The following is a 20,317-nucleotide window of genomic DNA, read 5'->3' as shown; positions in this document are numbered from 1 at the left end:
GAAGACAATAAGGGAGAGCCAAGAAATCAAAGGAAACTGTAAATTAAAGGAAAAAAGCTATCTTTTATTCTATACACTGCTTGCTTGAAAAATTATAAGATCACATAAATTATATACATTATTAAAAACTTAGGGAATAAAGCCAGCAATCAACAACAACAACAAAAAACAATTTGAAAAGTAAATAATCATTTATTTAAATAATCATTTATTTATCCAGTGATTGCTCTACAAGGTAGAAACCACGCCTACTCACTTAAAATTCCCAAAACGTGGCATGTAGTTATTAATTCATATAATGTTTTAATTATCAATTAAAACAAATTATAATTAAAATTAATTTAATCTAGTTAAGAAGTAAAGGTAGTTAGTGTGACATGGTGGAAAAGGAAATGAATAAGGGTCAAGAGATATGGATTCTATCTTAGGCTTATACTGCTAACTATAATCATGGGCAAAACAGGGAACTTCTCTGAGCCTGTTCCTTGGTTGTAAAATGAGTAAAGAGATTAAGTTTTCTCCAAATTCCAATCCATCTCAAAAATTCTATGAATCTGTAGTTATATATTTCCTGCTACCGTACATATAATAATTGTGAAATATTACACACACACACACACAAACACACATACACCCCTTGGACTTCCACTTAAATATGGCAGAAAGACTATCTATTCTGACTTCCAAAACTCTGTTAAAATAACAATAAAGGTACAAAAAAAAAAGGTAAAGATCTACAGGATCTAAAAGAATAGTAATATAAGCACTAATAGCCACGAGGGTTCTACAAATCTTTAGAAAAAGGAGAGCAGGGGGGCCTGGCTGCCTCAGTCAGTAGAGCGTGCGACTCTTGACCTTAGGGTTGTGAGTTTGAGCCCTACACTGGGTATAGAGATTACTTAAAAAATAAAATCTTTTAAAAAAAGAAAAGAAAAGAAAAATGAAAGCGAACGAGGAACTTAGCTGAGCAGAAAAAATTAAAATCTCAATTGCAACTGATAGAAGCTATATATATATGAAAGGCAAACCTTGTCTATCTACCAGGAGAAGCCCTAAGTCTCAGAGGAAATGGATAAGACATGGAGCTAAAACTAGAGAAACAGACTACCATCTCACCAAAACAACTTACAATTCCTAAAATAAATTAAGAGATTTCTTCTCTGAAGAAACCAAACAGAAGCATCTCTTAACTAAGAGACAACAGGCAAAACAGGAAAGATAGGGAGAGACAGATCAAACCATCTGCTTAATTCTGGTACCTTTAGCCCTTTTACCCTGTCCAACTCTAAGAATAAAGCAGCCAGGCTTGGAAGACTTTTCTGTGAAGAAACTGAACAGACTCAGAGAATAGCCTTCCAGACATTAATTTAGGGGTCACCCCCTAAAAATAGGCTTTTAGTATAAATCAAGTATAATCAAGCCACAATAAATTCTCATTAGTCAACAAGCCTAACCTATGCATACCAACCTTTCAATAAGGTTTTGAATGTGGGGTATGGGCTGTGTGTGTGTGTGTGTGTGTGTGTGTGTTTGAAAAAAAAATTTTTTTTTGCTTTATTTATTAGTGTTCTTTGGCTATGTAACAAATTCACCCAAAACTTGGCAAATTAGGGGCACCCGGGTAGATCAGTCGGTTAAGCATCCAACTCTTGATCTTGACTCAGGTCATGATCTCAGGGTTATAGGAGTAAGCCCCATTCTGGGCTCTGCACAGAGTCTGCTTGAGATTCTCTCCCTCAGCCCTGCCCTACCTGCCCCCCAACACCTGCTCAAGCACGCTCTCTCTCAAATAAATGAATAAAAGTAAAATCTTTTTTTAAAAAAAATTTAAAAAGGGGGTTCCTGAGTGGCTCCTGGAGGCTCGGTAGGTTAAGCATCTTGCCTTTGGCTCAGGTCGTGATCTCAGGGTCCTGGGATCAAGTCCCATGTCAGGCTCCCTGCTCAGCGGAAGCCTGCTTCTCTCTCTCCCTGTGCCTGTCATCCCTGCTTATGCTCGCTCTCACTCTCTCAAATAAATAAATAAAACTTAAAAAAAAAAAAAAACTTGGCAGATTAAAACACTTCTCATCATCCCACACAGTTTTGAAGGGTCAGGAATCCCGGAGCGGCTTAGCTAACTGATTCTGGCTCCAGGTCTCTCATGAGGGTACACTCAAGCTGTCAGCTAGAGCTACAAGTCATCTTAGGGCTCAAAAGAGGATGGAGAATCCACTTCTAATCTCGCGTACATAGCTGCTGGCAGGTCTCCATTCCCTACTGGCTGTAGACCAGAGACCTCTCATCTCCAGCCACGTGGCTCTCTCCATAGTGTGCGTGATTGTCAAGACATGGCAGCTAGCTTCCCCCAGAATGAGTTATCCAAAAGAAAGAAAAAGTGTGTGCACAAACAAGTCAGAGAACACCCAAGATGGAAACCACAGTCTGACCTATCTGTCAAGTAGCATATCATCACACTTCTGCTGTATGCCATTCCTTACGTAGTTCAGCCTGGTACAGTGTGGGAGGGGACCACTCAAGGGAATACCAGGAGAAGGGGGAATCACTGGGAGCCATCCTGGAGGCTGCCTATCACAGGGTGTCCTCTGCCCTCCTCTCTCCTACCAAGGATCCCTGCCTCTTGTTTTTCATATCCATGTGTAGTGCCCTCCCCCATTATACCAGGTTTGGTATAATTTCTGTATGACCAATAGCATATGGCAAAAGTGACAGCATGTCACTTCTAAGATTAGGTTATAAAAGAGATTAGTTTCCATCTAGGGAAAATGATTCTCTCTCTCTCAAATCATGTATTAGTCCATCAGATGAGGAACTGAGGCCCTCAGTTCAAAAGCTCTTAAGAAACTAAGGCCAGCCAATAATGAGTCAGCTGGGAAGCAAGTCCTCCAGCCACAGTTGAGCCTTGAAATGACTGCCACCCTGGCCAAGAGACTGGAACTTGATCAAAGACATTAAGGAAGAACCACCCAGTTACACCACACTCTCAAATTCCTGACCCTCACAAACTGAGAGAGACTCTAAATGTTACTTTAAGCAGTCAACTTTGGGGGTAACATATTACACAACAATAAATAACTTTATTAAAGCTATTTTTTTTAAGATTTATTTATTTGAGAGAGAGAGAGTACAAGCAGGGGGAAGGGCAGAAGGACAAGCAGACTCAGCACTGAACGGAGAGCCGGCTGATTCCAGGACCCTGAGATCATGACCTGAGCTGAAGCCAGACACTTAGCCAACTGAGCCACCCAAGGCGCCCCAAATGCTTTTTTAAAAAATTATAAAAAACAAATCAGAATTGTTATAAAAATCTTAAACTGTACAGAATGTTGAAATAAAAGTACCTACCCTAGCCAATCTACCCTCCCATAACTGTTACTGTTTACAACATATCCTTTCATATTTTTTCTTATTCCTACACAAATAAATGGAATGAACTTTTTAACGGTTTACCCTTAAATATGAATAGATGGCCAAAGATCACCTAATATTGGAGGAAAGTCTCCATCGTGAAGGAGAAAGACTACAATAAACACTCAGAAAAGAGCAATCCACAAAAAAACTGAGATAAAGCAGGAAACAGAAGATAAACCTTCAAAAAACAAAACCATTTCTAATTAATATGCTTAGACAGGAAAAAAAACTATATCCATAACACAAGAATAAAATGTTACATAATAATAATTTGCTAACAGCAAGAAAAGAAACAAAACAAAAAAACAACAATACTAAAAGCTTCCACAGAGAAAAAGACTGGTGATCTACAAAGGAAGGAGACACATTTGATGCACTGGCAGACAATGGTACATGCCTTCCAAAATCGCAGAGAAAACCCTATCTAACCAATCAATGAGGTGTGAAGGAAAAAAATTTTTTTTAAAGATTTTATTTATTTATTTGACAGAGAGAGATAGTGAGAGCAGGAACACAAGCAGGGGTAGTGGGAAAGGGAGAAGCAGGCTTCCCACTGAGCAGGGAGCCTGATGCGGGGCTCAATCCCAGGATCCCAGGACCCTGGGATCATGACCTGAGCTGAAGGCAGATGCTTAACGACTGAGCCACCCAGGCGCCCAAGGAAAAAAACTTTTAAAGATCATCACACATATGCAAGGATTAAAAAAAATGTACTATATGTTTACTCATGCACTCTTTCTCTGAGGAAGCTACTGAGGCTATGCTACACACACACACACACACACACACACACACACACACGCACACACACGCACACACAGAGGAAACCAATTAAGACGATATGAGGTATAGGAAACAAGAGATCTAAAACAAGCAGACTCAGCGAAGTTCAAGGAAAACTCCTGTTTAAAAAAAAAAAAAGTCTTAACACCACAACCAGTTCAGTTTGGGGCACAAAAATGGAAAACTCTAAAAGGGAGGTCCATCAGAGAAAAAGAGGTTGACAGACTTACTGATTTTGAGGAATAAGGAGTCAGAGGGGGAGGGAAGAGGTTAATAGGCACGTGACAGATTTAATAGACCAAGTAAGTGTACAGAAAATGGTGCAAATGAATACAAGATACAATAAGTTACTGGAAGAAAAACAAAAAGTTTTATAAGTAATCACAGTCCACAATTTTGTTCACAATGATTACTGATTTGTTTTAACATAATTTCATAATATGGCTAAGATGACAAGGAAATGGTGGTAGGTGAAAGAAAGCTAAAGCTTTCACAAACTATCACAATAGGGAGTCAATACACAATATCTAAGACTGACAAACCCAAGGGGCTTCTAGCTGGCTAAAACAGTAGGTAGAACATGTGACCCTTGATCTCAGGGTCGTGAGCTAGAGACCCACCTTGGGGGTAGAGTTTTAAAAAAATAAATAAAAATTTTTAAAAATTTTAATAAGTAAATAAAAACTGACAGACCCAAGAAATACCTAGTAATATGGACCTCAAACAGTCCCTAAGCTTGGGACTGCTAGACAGATAGTTTGCATGAAAAATTAACCTTCAATTCACCTACTGTCACAGTAAACATTCAGAAATGTACATAAGTTTTTACCAATTACTAGAACCTGGCCAGCAAGGAGGTACGTTATCAGAGGCTCTTCAACAATTAAACATCAAGAGATTATAAAAATCCTGGTAAGAATGGCAAAAGCAAAGTTCTCAGACGGCCCGAGGAAATCCTCTCCACTATCGTCAGGAACATGAACATGTTTAGGTTCTCTCTTCCTGCAGGAACCTGAAGATCAAGTGTGCCCCTCCAGCAGAATGCTGTGTTCTGGAAAGCATCCTAATGTAATCATGATCTTGTACCCTTTCCCTATATTAAAGGAACATTTATCATTTGCCTCTCCAATCAACCATCCTTATCAAAATCGCACATAGCAATATTACTGTATTATTTAGAAACAACCAGATACCAAGAAAAAAACAACTAGCAGAATTAAAAATGACTTCTTTTGGAAAAATAGCACTTACGGAGGATAGGGAAAAAGCAAGGGGAGCAGTGGAAGATGTAGCAAAGGACTAACATTATTCCTTAAAAACCTTCAGTACTAGTTTACTTTTTAACTAGCACTAGTTGTACACTGATAAGTATTTTTTCTTATTGAAAACGCCAGAAAGTTTTCTTAAAAATCAGAATCAGAAAACTTACCCCCAAAAAATTGATGGTTAACTCATTTTCATTGTATAAAATACTAATAAATATATATTTCATTTGCTTCGTACCTATCCCTAGAAAATTTGTATTTACACAATTCGAATGTAAAAAATACTTAACTAAACATGGTCTGAAATGTAAATTAAACATAGTCTACTGAAATAATAAGCAACACTTTCAAAGTATATTTTGGAAAAAAATGATCAGGGATGTAAGAACAGGGAAGTCTCTACATTTATGATTAGGGTCCAAAAACTTACTTTTTATCTCCAAGTACTAATTCAAAAATCAAGGTTAAAAATAAAAACCCTCCCGGGGCACCTGGGTGGCTCAGTCGTTAAGCGTCTGCCTTTGGCTCAGATCATGATCCCAAGGTCCTGGGATCAAGTCCCGCATCAGGCTCCCTGCTCAGCAGGAAGCCTGCTTCTCCCTCTCCCACTTCCCCTGCTTGTGTTCCCTCTCTCGCTGTCTCTGTCAAATAAATAAATAAAATATTTTAAAAAAGAGATTTATCTAAAAAAAATAATAAAAATAAATAAAAACCCTCCCAAAATAAAAATATTAAGCTTCAGCTGGCCATTCAGGATCAGCTGCTAATGAAACAAAGAAGCTACTTGAGCTCCCTGTAGTATTAGCACACAGCTGCCAGATCATAATCTGCTCACATTTGCATGAACTTTTAAAAACAAATATCCAGGGGCGCCTGGCTGGCTAAGTTGGTGGAGCATGCAATTCTTGATCTCAGGATTTTGAGTTCGAGCCCCGTCCTGGGAGTAGAGAGAAATTAAAAACAAAATGAAAACTCTAAAATAAATAAATAAAAATAAAAACAAATATCCAAAATATAGTGTAGAGTAAGAAAAAAGCAAATTACCTAAGACTATACATAGTATTAACTCATAAACACAAACACATACCTCTAGGTTGTATATGCCTAAGAGATGTTTGGAGGCATGTTCATCAAAATAGTAACACTGGTTACACACACCATAAAATTTCAAATTTCTTACTTTCTCTTTGTATTTTTATATGCCATTTTTTTAAATAGTGACTATTAATAAGTTGACTGCTTGAACAAAACATCTCACACTAAGCAAATGAAGGAGCTCTAACTTCAGGCTCATGAATTCACATTCAATTGATTTTATTTTTATATTACTGTTTTGTTTATAAAGCTCTGAGGTATAACTGACATAATACACCATATATATTTTAGTAAGTTTTGATAGATATTTATACTCATGAAATGATCACATAATCAAGATAGTGAATATACCCCTTATAATCTCTCCTTCCCATGTTCCAACACACCGTCCCCATGCATATGAAACAAATGATCTGCTTTCTCTATCACTACAGATTAAACTGCATTTTCTATCATCTCATATAAATGGAATCATACAGTATTCTTTTTTGTCTGGCTTCTTTCAATGAACACAACACAACTATTCTGAGTTTCACCCAGTCAATAATCCATTCTTTTTTCATTTCTGACTAGTACTCCACTGTATGGGTGAACAATCAGCTTAATGATTCACCTGCTGATATTTAGGTAATGTCCAAATTTTAGCTATTAAAAACAAAGTTACCATGAACATTAGTGAATAGGTTTCTATATGGACATATGCTGTCACTTCTGTTGGATAAATACTTAAGAACAGAACGGCTGGATCAAATAGTTGATGTACACTTAACTTTTTAAGACCATCGAACTCATTGCAGCTTTTTACATTCTCCTGAGTAGAAGGTTCCAGTTTCTCCACATCCTGGTCAACATCTGGTATGCTCAATTATAAAATTTTAGCCATTCTAACAAATGTGTAGTAGTATCTCACCACGGCTTTATTTTGCATTTCCCTAATACAAAAAGAGGTTGAGTATCTTTTCATGTGCTTACTTGTCACCCACATATGACATATCTCTTGCACATTTTTTAATTTGGTTGTTTCTTTTCTTTCTGAGTTTTGAGAGTTCTTTATATATTCTGATCAGTGGTCCTTTGTGAGACATATGCTTTGCAAAGATTTTCTCCCAGCCTGTGGTTTGTCCTTTCATTCCCTTAACAGTGCCTTTCCAGTAGCAGAAATTTTTCATTTAGATGAAGTCCAAATCATCAATTTTTTCTTTTAGAGAACATGCTCCTGGTGTTATATATAAGAAATCATGGCTTAAACCATAGTCAGAAAGATTTTCTCCTGTGTTATCAACCAGAAGTTTTATAGTTTCAGGTTTGACATTTAGTTTTATCAGTTAATTTTATATACAGTGTAAAATATGGATCCAAGTTGGGGTTTTTTGCATGTGGATATTCAATTGTTCCAGCACCAGGTCTTCAAGAGACAATCCTTTCTCTACTGAACTGCCTTGCACCTTTGTCAAAAATCAGTTGTCCATTTGCATGCGGGTCTTTTTCCAGATCTTTTATTCTATGCCAATAATATGTTTACAGTGGTATCACCATTTTGGTTACTATAAATTTGATTATAAAATTTTACTGTAAAATCGATTACTGAAAATTATTAGCTTTACAATAGTTCCTGAACTTAGTAGTAGTTTTTTGTAGATTTCATTAAATATTCTACATGTCTTTTATTTCTACTTGCCTGATTGCCCCAATTAGAATCTTTAGGACCACTGCATAGAGTGAACATCCTTGAATTGTTCCTAATCTTAGGGGAAATCATTCAGTCTTTCACCATTAAGTGTTATGTTACTTATTAGTAGGCTTTTCCCTAACCTAACTACTTCAAAACTTCCTACAATGCTACAATAATCAAAACAATGTGGTACTGGCTAAAGGACAGACATACAGATCAATCGAATAGAATTGGGGATCCAGAAATTAACCCACAAGTCTATGTGCAATTGATTTTCATCAAGAGCACCAAGAGCAGGGGCACCTGAGTGGCTCAGTTGTTAAGCATTTGCCTTCGGCTCAGGTCATGATCCCAAGGTCCTGGGACTGAGCCCCGCATCGGGCTCCCTGCTCAGTGGGAAGCCTGCTTCTCCCTCTCCCACTCCCCTTGCTTGTGTTCCCTCTCTCACTGTCTCTCTCTCTCTGTCAAATAAATAAAGTCTTTAAAAAAAAAAAGAGTACCAAGAGCATTCAATGGGAAAAAAAATAGTCTCTTCAAGAAATGATGCTGGGACAACCAGATTTCCATGCAAAAAAATCAATTGAACCTTTAACATGCGTCTCATACAAAAATTAAAACAGATCAAACACCTAAGTTTAAGTGCTAAAACTATAAACTCTTAGAAGAAAATGAATCTTTGTGACCTTGGATTTAGAATGAATTCTCAGATATGACAGCAAAACCACAAGCAACAAAAGAAAAAATAGATAAACTTTTGTGCATCAAAGGAAACTATCAAAAATGATTTTATTTTTTAAATACTCTCTACAGCCAACATGGGGCTCAAACCTACAACCCTGAGCTCAAGAGTCGCAGGCTCCACTGACCAAGCCAGTCAGGCAGCCCCCCAAAATATAATCTTTAAATATAAATGAATAAATAAAGAAAAGAACAAGTTTTGGCAAGAAAATGGAATTCACATTTAACACTGGTAGGAATGCAAAAGGGTGCAACCAGTGTAGAAAAGTTAGGTAGTTCCTCAAAAAGTTAAACAAAGAACTACCATACTCGTCAATTCCACTCCAATGTATATATCTTAGAGAAATAAAAACATACGTCCACATAAAACTCGTACACAAATGTTCATAGAAGCTTGATTCACAATAGCCAGAAGAGGAAACAACCTAAATGTCCATCAGTCAATGAAAGGATAAAGTATGTGTATGTGTGTGTGTGTGTGTATATATATATATATACACACACACACACACACAATGGAATATCATTCTGCCATAAAAGGAATAAGGTACTGATACATGCTACAACTTGGATGCACCTTGAAAAACATCATAACATCATGCTAAGTGAAATAAGACAGACACAAAAGGTCACATACTGTATGTTTCCATTTATATGAAATAAAATGTCCAGAATAAGTAAATCCACAAAAACAGAAAGTAGAATGGTAGCTCCCAGGAGACCAGGGCACAGGGCAGAGATGGGGAAGGGCAGACAGGGATGGTGAAATGATTGCTTATTGGGTACAGTTTTCTTTCTGGGGTGATGAAAATGTCCCGGAATTAGATAGAGGTGATGGCTGTACAACATTGCAAATGTACTGGCAGTCACTGAATTATACACTTTAAAATTGTTAAAATTATAAATTTTAAGTGAACTTTACTTCATTTTTTGTTTAAATGGCTGCCCTTGGGCACAGAACTTGCTTTCTCATTATTAATCCTTTTTTTACTACTCAATTTCTTCCTTGTACCAAATGGTATCAGACAACCAGAAAAATAAACACAAACTAATTTCTCAGCTAAGTTAAAAACATTCAAAGTTACTATTAAGGGAGAAATAATATAGATTCCTGGCCTCTGAATTATGTCCTGCATATTCTTCTTGTCCTCTCTAATCCTATTTTTTCTCCCATTTGTTATAGTATCATGACATATGTAGTTCACTGACAGCAATCTAAAAATTTGGGAATTAAATCATTAGGTAAATCATATATACTTCTTCCTTGCACAGAATAAAAACTAAATTTCAAGTGAAACAAGCAACAGGATTGAACAAATGTACCTAAAGTTTTCCCAGGGAAAATTGTGGTCAGTTACTCAACAAATAATGATAGTGCAACTTGCTATTAATGAGTTTAAATTTCCTGAGTTTTCCTTCAACTGAAGGTGCTGAAGTACAAAGTTTTCACTAGTTTTTCTTTAGATATAAGGTTCACAGTGGGGCGTGTGGATGGCTCAGTCGGTTAAGCATCTGCCTTCAGCTCAGGTCATGATCCCAGGATCCTGGGATCAAGCCCCACATTGGGCTCCCTGCTCAGCGGGGAGCCTGCTTCTCCCTCTCCCTCTGCCTGCCACTCACCCCCTGCCTGTGCTCTCTCTGTCAAATAAATAAAATCTTAAAAAAAAAATAAGTTTCACATAGTACATATGAAGAATTTAATACTTACTTATCAAGGAAATCCTTATCCACTACAGCAGTGATGTCAAGAAGAGGATTTCCCATTCCAAAGAGAATATTTTCACTAAAAAAAAAAAAAAAACACACAAAAATGCAACTATAAATTAGAAATACTTCTGAAAGTAAGTTGATGTATAAAATGCATACAAATATAAAAATAAACGTCTTCATTTTACCTTGAAAACAAACATAACATACTAGTTTATTAAACCTTTGATTTGCCTTTTGCATTTCAGGTAACATTTTAGAGTAGCACAAGCCATTTAGAAAGGATGATGAGTGGGGCACCTGGGTGGCTCAGTCGTTAAGCATCTGCCTTCAGCTCAGGTCATGATCCCGGGGTCCTGGGATCGAGTCCTGCATCCCCGCATTGGGCTCCCTGCTCAGCGGGAAGCCTGCTTCTCCCTCTCCCACTCCCCCTGCTTGTGTTCCCTCTCTCGTTGTCTCTCTCTCTCTCTCTCTCTCTGTCAAATAAATAAAAATCTTTAAAAAATAAATAAAAAATAAAAAGGATGGTGACTTTTAAATTGGATGAAATAGAGGAAACCAGATCCTGTGATCTTTTTCATAATATTCAACAGCTAATCACTGAAGCTAATTAATTTCAATGTTTTATTTAAAGGTCTATCATAACAAAGTTCTATACTCAACAAACATGACAATTAATTAACTCTTTTCTAGCTAGTAAGATACTGAACTAACAAAAGTTATTGGGGAGGTTGCAGAAAGTCCTATAGGAGTCCAGCCAAGAGCCCTATCCTTGAACAAACTTGAAGTGGTGAGACCTGCCCAATGGGTATCAAAAATGGTATAATTTTTAATTACATTTAACAAACTTTGAAGAAGTCTGTTTTCACAATGATCACAGTATTGATCAAAACTAAGGGAAAGCTAGAACTCCACAAGTGATGCCTTAAATGGAAGCCCAACTGACAGCAAGAAATGGACCAGTGGCCATCGTTCAGTCAGCCTTGATAGGAGGAATTCTTCTATGTTTTTCAATGAAATCTGCTTCTGTGTAATTTCCCACTGATCTCCAGTTTGCTGAAGATCTCTTCCAATTGCCTCCACACCAGTTACCATCCTCACCATTTGGAGATCAGTAGTATCAATAGGACTGGTACCCCAGAGTTTAAGAGAATGGAATATAACCTATAATTATAGTCTATTGTGATTTAGAAGACTGAATTACAGTATCATATTAAAACAACAGATTTGGGGCACCTGGGTGGCTCAGTTGGTTAAGCATCTGCCTTCGGCTCAGGTCATGATCCCAGGGTCCTGGGACGGCCCAGCATCAGGCTCTCTGCTCAGCAGAAAGTCTGCTTCTCCCTCTCTCTCTGTCCCTCCCCCGCTCCTGGGAATCTCTCCCTCTCTCTCTCAAATAAATAAATAAAAATCTTAAAAAAATAAAAAATAAATAAAATAAAACCACAGATTGGGCAACTATGGCTGAATATACAATGTTATTTGTCCCTTTTTTTCTTTTTAAAGAAAGCTGAATGGGGGAGAGTTAAAATAAAATACATTTATCTATTCAGACTTAAGTTGTATTTGTAATCAGAATAAAAATTTAATAGAAAAGAAAATAAGTGCTTAGGAGATAAAGGATCAACAGGAGATACAGTAAAACTTGATTATTTTATTAGAAAACTTCTCTGATTTATGTATTATTACTCAAACAATAAAAACTCCTATAACTTGATTTTTAAAAAAAGTATGGGGTGTTACTAGGATGCCTCGCTGTTTCTTTTTATTCAGCCTTTTTATTTTTTAGTGTTTGGTTCAATATATACAGTCATCAAACTACCACCAGAATCAAAATAGGGTAGATTTCTAACACCACAAATTATCTTGCTACCTTCATGTCAATCTCTCCACCCCAACTTGTCCCCTCTTGGTTTTAAGGACTATAAGTGTGACATTTCTTTTTCAGAAGTCAATCCTTTGAACACGTCCATTGCACTCCATTTGAAAATTTAGTATATTATTAATAAGTCAGTATACCCTCTCTGGGCCTAAGGTTGCTTTTTTTAAGATTTTATTTCTTTATTTGACAGAGAGAGAGAGAGAACAAGCAGGGGGAGCAGCAGACTCCCCGCTGAGTAAGGAGCCTGATGCTGGGATCATGATCTGAGCCAAAGGCAGATGCTTAACCGACTGAGCCACCCAGGCGTCCCGGGCCTAAGGTTTCTATAGTCAAATTAGTATGAGGGAAAAGATGAGCACACTGAATCACAGAACCCTGTTTAAACTTATATTCCTAAACTTATTTGTCTAGCAAAACTTTTTTTCCTGAATGCAAATGGAGAAGAATACATCTACACAAAGAACAAGAAAATGCTGGTACTGAATCACTCAAATTTAAGACTGGAAGTAATTTTTTATATATTATTAAGAATAATGATGGGGGACACCTGGGTGGCTCAGTTGGTTAAGCATCTGCCTTTGGTTCAGGTCATGATCCCAGGGTCCTGGGATCCAGCCCTTCGTTAGGCTCCCTGCTCAGCATAGAGTCTGTTTCTCCCTCTGCCCCCCCACCGCCCCTGCCATGCTCCCTCTCTCACTCTCTCAAATAAATAAAGAAAATCTTTAAAGAAAAATAATAATTATTGGGAAAAAATTTAACTGGTAGCTTGTTCTTTTATTATTTGTTAATAAACTAAATAATAACCTTTGCCTTGTTATCGCCAAACAATATTACAATTCAGTTAAGGTCATTTGAAGCCATTCTCATAATAAACTAGAATTGTGTGCTTGTCATCTATTCCTTGTCATCCTCCTACTTTCACCCCAAATTTCCTCATTCAAGAGATCTGGATAAAATTGATCCACCCCAGTTCATGGACAGTGAGAGTCTAAGTAGCTTAACCTTGAGGCACAGCAAAGCCAAAACCAATCAGTACAACATATTTCTCTACACTTATTGATCAGAGATAGGCATGTAACCTAAGCCAGTGAAATCAAAATGGACCCCAGGATTTTTTTCTAGGAATGCTCACATACAAAAAACTATCTTCCTTCTGAGTAGATATAAATGCAGAAGGTACTGGGCACCTTTCGTACCTCAAGGTCCCTAGGTGGGCTGTTTTGGGATAAATCTGACATCACAGAGGGCAGAAGAGAAAAACAAAGAAACTGGGTCATCAATGAAGTTGTTGAACCAATTAAGCTTCACCTGAAACCTATATCCTCTTTGGATTTTTCAATTACATGTAGGTTAGCTATTTTGTTGATTACAATCTCAGATTCGTTTTCTAATACGTTTTCTAATAACAGATATAAATTGTATTTCATTTTGTGAATCTGCTTTATTTTGTAATTCATTTTTATTATAAAGCCGTAGTATAGACAAGACTGTTAATATTTGCATTACAAATCCATGTTCCATTAAGTTCCTCTTAGGATAAAGTCTTATTCTCAGGCAGATCTCTTGGATTTCTTTTCCTTCCCTCCACGGGGAGGGTTATATGGATTTTACTTCTGTTACTGGAACAGGGGTCTTGAAAAATATGTTCAACCAACATTTGCCATTTTCTTTGTATATGTCCAATAAATGGTAATAGTAGTTTCATATATTTAAATAAATTCCACTAATTCACATACAGATGCTGCTTTGTGTCTTAACTTATAAAGTTATTTGTAATTCTTGAACTGTACACATAGACTACTTCCCCAAATATAACTCAATAAATATAAAAGAAGATACCAATCAAAATTTTAACATAAATCTTAAAAACATAATAAATTAAGATGGTGTAGAAGTTTCTAGGTTGGTGAACACAACTATTGGGAGAGTCGCACTGCCCATGGAAGTTCATTTCCCCACTCCTATACCATTTTGTGATATTGTGGTTTAGAATAAGAAATGCACACTTGGCTTTCATCCTGGTCCCTGGCAAAGAGCTACTTAAAACTTTGGCATTTCTGGAAGACTGGGATAAAGATGTTTTGTTATGTTCATGAGGCTACTTTTGGAAAACAACTCCGTAACCTAAGGATGGGTGGGGGGGAATCTCAGGTGACTAGAGAATTAGAATTTTCAGTCCCACCCCCACCTCCAGGGAGGGGATAGAGGCTGGAGATTTAGTTCAATCATCAACCATTCAATCAACTGTGCCTTTGTAATGAAGCCTCCATATAAACCCAAAAGGATGAGTTTCAGAGAGCTTCCAGGTGAGTATCTGTGGAGATTTGGTGAAAGTGGCTCATCCACAGAGCATGGAACCACCTGTCCTTTCCCACATATTGACTTATGCATCTCTTCCTTCTGGGTGCTCCTCAGTTAAATCCTTTTATAATGTTAAAATAAATTTCTAGGCCCAAGATGGAGCCATTTCATGCCCAGAGTGCCTCATCAGCAACTAAACTTTTGTGCTCGTGTAAATGGTCCAATTGACCAGAAATGTAGTATATCCAGTTAGCTATTCCCCTTATACCAGCCAACTCTACACTTATTTCCTTGTTCCTTGATCTTTCTAAATAAGATCAGATATGCAACCCTAGCCAATCACACCATTCCCAAGTTTCCCCTTTTATGACTCTATAAAACACACTCTTGCCCGAAATTCCTTGGGAGGAGTACTCCACTGCTTGTAAGGCACCGTACTCCCTGAATCCATGCAGTTTTCCTTTGAACAAAGGACATCAAGCTGTTACCAAATTGTTTTTGTTATCTGACAATAATAAACGGTAATCTACTAAGTAAAATGCTTCTCTGAGTTCTGTGAACCACCCTGGCAAATTACTGAACCCAAGGAGGGGGTCATGGGAATCTCTGATCTATAACTGGTTGGTCAGAAGTACGGATAATAGGGGAGCCTGGGTGGCTCAGTTGGTTAAGCATCCAACTCTTGGTTTCAGCTCAGGTCATGATGTCAGGGTCGTGAGATCAAGCCCCCCACTGGACTCCTTACTCAGCATGGAGTCTGCTTGAGATCTGTCCTCCCTCCCTCCCCTCCCCCTCTGCTCCTCCCTGCCACCTGCATGCCAGCTCACTAAAATAAGTAAATAAATAAAATCGTAAAAAAAACCTAAAAAGAAGTACAGATAATAAACTGGACTTGTGACTGGAATCTGAAGTGTGGGAAGGGACAGTCTTGGGGGACTGAGCCCTTAACTTGTGGCATCTAACACTATCTCCATGTAGATAGTGTCAGAATTAATTGCTTGGTAGTGTTGGAAAACCCACACATTGTACCTGCCCTATGCATCTCTTCCATTTGGCTTTATACTTTATGATAAACAGGTAACAATAAACAAGTATACTTTAAAAACATAATAAAAAGGAAAACATTCAAAAGAAATAAAATTGTATCTTAGGCTAGGTTCTCCCAAAAGCAGAGCCTGAGACAAGGGCTTATAAACAGGGCCCTTATTTGAAAAGTGATTTCCAAAAGCAGAAGTGAGAGATAAGGGAGTGAAACAAGAAAAAGTAAAAGTCTACAAAGATGTTACTGAGTTGGCCATGATGAGAAATTATATTGCTCAATCCCATCACTACAGGTGACTGTGGCTCGAACTTTTCAGGAAAACTTTTTAAAATGTGATTCAGAGATCTCCGTCTAAAGGACAAAAGGGAGAGAATTTATACAGTGACTACTCTCTCCCATTACAAGAAGTATGACGCATGGGCCCTAACAAGAAATGCTATTAGGCCATAATTATCCAAAGCCTGTGTGGAACCTGTTGCAGCAACAATGGCTAGTCTAAGAGGTGGGGACAAAATGGAAAAGTAGCACATAAGACGTGTCTTCACACAGTAAGTTAAAATTATACAATTATTTCTTGGGCACCTGGCTGGCTTGGTTGGTAGAACACACAACTCTTGATCTTGGGGTTGTGAGTTGAGTCCCATGTTGGGGATAGAGATTACTTAAAAAACTATACAATTACTTCCAAAAGCAAATACTTTAAACTACTCTCCATCATTGTATTATTAATATGACTTCATTCTGGGCGCCTGGGTGGCTCAGTTGGTTAAACGACTGCCTTCGGCTCAGGTCATGATCCTGGAGTCCCGGGATCGAGTCCCGCATCGGGCTCCCTGCTCAGCCAGGAGTCTGCTTCTCCCTCTGACCCTCTTCCCTCTCGTGCTCTCTATCTCTCATTCTCTCTCTCTCAAATAAATAAATAAAATCTTTAAAAAAAAATATGACTTCATTCTAACATGACAAATTAAAACTCTGCTAAAAACATTAATTCTTCAAAATGGCCAGTTTCTTAAATACAAACACATACAAACTAGTGTCCAGGCCAGTACATACTAAGACATACATTACACTTCTTAAATGGCAAAGAACCTACGTAAGTAAGCATTTATCATGATCTTGTTCTACTAGATGTAAGCATACTGGGATTACTATTTTGTTCCAAATATTATCAATGTCTTTTTCCTGGAATGGATGCTAAGATGAAAGATACAGAATAATGTTTTTTTGGTCAGTTATTTTCAAATTTCTCATAATTTAGAACCCCAGCAACATAAACCTGTCCTATAATTATTATTTTGTTTGACAGCTAACAAATTTTATGCACTAACACAGGTATCAGAGTAAAAGTTCCTGAGAATAATTTGTCTGGACTTTTGATAAATTAATGTTATCAGCCCTCTGGCTAGCAAAAATGTTTAGTTGCACTATCGTGCCAGAATAAATACTAATAAAGGGTGTCCTTTTTTTAAAAAAAAAAGATTTTATTTATTTGACAGAGAGAGACACACCGAGAGAGGGAACACAAGCAGAGGGAGTGGGAGAGGGAGAAGTGCTGAGCAGGGAGCCCGATGCGGGGATGCGGGGCTTGATCCCAGGACCCCGGGATCATGACCTGAGCCAAAGGCAGACACTTAATGACTGAGCCACACAGGCACCCAATAAAGAGTGTCCTTAACTGTTCTACCAATCATCGTCTCTAAATCCAGAAACCTCAGCTTTATATGTGATTTCTCTTTCCACCAACAAGCACCATCTTACCAGTAACTGCATTTTCTCAGTTTTATTGAACAGTTCTTATACCAGGAACCTCCAAAACATCCCACTGGCATTGCTTTTAATTAGGCCTAAATTCATATATTACTAATTATTTGGCCACAATAAATTCTATACAGGATCACCCGAATTACATTACTTCAACAAATCTATTGTATTTTTCTACTTAAACTCAGCCTAGCTTCCAATTATATATAGGATAAAATCTAAAAGACTTAGCCTTTTTAACATATAGGACATTGAATCTAGCTGGAACCTACCATATTTCATCAAATCTAAGATGCCCTGAACTGTAATATATATTCCAATTTCTCATGATGATTGGCAAAACACAGTTATAAAATACATGCTAACTTCAGGAATATTAAAATGGAAAGAAATGTGCATATTAAAATCACCAAAATATGGTGCCTAACTTTATCTCTCACCATTCTAATACATACATCATCTATTTGCTAATCATCACACTTCACTGTTTCTGAAAAAGACTGACTGCAGTCCTTCCCCTACTTCTTTGGCCTGGCAAATTCCCATTGATCTTTTTAAAATTTCTCATATGACACCTCTTTCAGGTATTATTCTCTGACCAACTCAAACCGAAAGGTTCCCATGTAAAGGTGCACAAGCTGTCCCCTGCACAACTCCAGAGGGTGGTGTTCACAGTATGGATGATAGCTTCTGGAATTCTGTGTTAAGTACTGCTGTCCGTCCTCCCAAAGTTTTATTCATTCTCTCCCCCTAGGTTCTGTAAGTTCTTTGATAAACTTTTTTAAGAGTGAAATGACAGAACACTAATTCAAGACAGGTTGTCGTAAGTTAAAAAGGAACATTGTGCTCCCTAGAGCAATCACTAAACAATAATACAACAAGGGGCACCTGAGTGGCTCAGTCAGTTAAGCATCTGCCTTTGGCTCAGGTCATGATCCCAGGGTCCTGGGATCAAAACCCACATCAGGCTCCCCACTCAACAGGGGAGTCGGCTTCTCCCTCTCCCTCCCTCCCCACTCATGCTCTGTCACTCTCTCTCACTCTCTCAATAAATAAAATCTTAAAAAAAAAAAAAAAAACAATACAACAAAATCCAATAGAGGATATAAAATGAAAAACTACAATATACTCAACTTAGAAAAGGCAGGAAAGACAAAACAACATAAAGGATAAATGGAAAACAAAAGGATGGTATACTAAAACCCAACCATATTAGTAATTATATTAAATGTAAATGGATAAACACTCCAATTAAAAGATAAAGACTGTCACACTGGATTAAAAACTAAATGGGGCAGGCACCTAGGGGCTCAGTTGGTTGGGCATCCAACTCTTGATTTTGGCACAATGGTGATCTCAAGGTCATGGGATGGAGCCCTGCATCAGGCTCCATGCTCAGTGCAGGATCTGCTTGGGATTCTCTCTCTCCCTTTCCTCTGCCCCTTCCCCTACCCCCCGCAAATATGCTCTCTCTAAATAAATAAATAGCTAAAATATTTTAGAAAAACAAATTAAACATAATTTACTAGAGATACACTTTAAATATAAAGGCATAGAGAGTTGGAAAATAAAAGACTGAATAGAAAGATATTCTATGCAAACACTATAAGAAAATTGCAGTGGCTATATTAATATCATACAAGGTAGACTTTACTAAAATATAGCTGACATGCAATGTTACATTAGTTTTAGCTGTACAAAACAGTGATTTAACAACTCTATACATTATGTTAGGCTCACAAGTGTAGCTACCATCTGTCACCATACAATGCTTCTACAGTACCATCAACTATATTCCCTATGCTATTCAGACTTTAAAACAAGGAGTGGCACCATATAAAAAGGATTTCATATAAATAAGTCATTTCATCAAGAAAAGAAAATAAATGGCTTCAAAAAACTTGGGGAAAAACTTGAGAGAAACAAATTAGACAAATATACAATCTTAACACCCCTCCTTTGGTAATTGGTAAAAGACAAAAATAAGAAAGGAATCACACTATTGGACATTTAACCTAGAAAAATGAAAGCTTAAGTTCACACAAAAACCTGTACACAAATGTTCACAACAGCTTTATCTGTAATAATAATAAAAAAATTGGAAATGACCAAATGTCCTTCAACAAGTTAGTAGGTAAACAAACTGTGGTATACCAATACAATAGACGAACAGGGAATAATAAAAAGAAATGAACTATGATATAATTTGGATGTATCTCAAAGACACATGCCAAGTGAAAATAAAAACCTTATCTATGTGTTACATACTGTATGATTCCATTTATATAACAAAGTGACAAAATTATATTGCTGAAGAACTGATTAGTAGTTGCCAGGCCTTGAGGGGAGGGGGTGAACATAGAGGGATAACACAAAGCAGTTTCTTTGTGGTGACAGAACAGTTTAGGACCCTGAGTTAATGGTTACACTAATCTGTATATGTTCCCTAAAATTTTAGGGAACTATACACCACTACCACCACCACCTGGCCAGTAAAAAACTGTGTGCAAAAACTGGTAACATTCCAGTAACATCTGTTGTCAACTTAAGAGTCCTGTATTAATAAGGAAAGTTGGGTGAAGAGTGCACAGGAACTCTACTATTTCTGTAACTTATGTGAGTCTTAATGTATTTCAAAAGAAAGGAAGAGTATATTAAAAATG

The 20,317-nt window shown here is 37.3% G+C and overlaps 1 protein-coding gene across 6 annotated transcripts in view; it reads right to left on the bottom strand.

Moving 5' to 3' along the window:
- Positions 1-20,317, bottom strand: part of ADK (adenosine kinase) — a 490,160-nt gene that overhangs the window by 437,872 nt on the left and 31,971 nt on the right. For 4 of the 6 annotated variants that reach the window (XM_027595868.2, XM_027595870.2, XM_027595865.2 and 1 more), the window contains exon 2: positions 10,670-10,744. The exons of the other annotated variants lie outside the window; for them this stretch is intronic. In XM_027595868.2, the coding sequence (XP_027451669.1) occupies positions 10,670-10,744 (75 nt within the window). The remainder of the gene's footprint in view (positions 1-10,669; positions 10,745-20,317) is intronic. 6 annotated transcript variants of the gene reach the window in all.

The sequence above is a fragment of the Zalophus californianus genome, chromosome 15 (genome assembly GCF_009762305.2).
Source record: "Zalophus californianus isolate mZalCal1 chromosome 15, mZalCal1.pri.v2, whole genome shotgun sequence".
In the NCBI taxonomy this organism is placed as follows: Eukaryota; Metazoa; Chordata; class Mammalia; order Carnivora; family Otariidae; genus Zalophus; species Zalophus californianus.
Note: the sequence above shows the minus strand (reverse complement) of the source record. Positions and strands in the feature narration are given on the sequence as shown.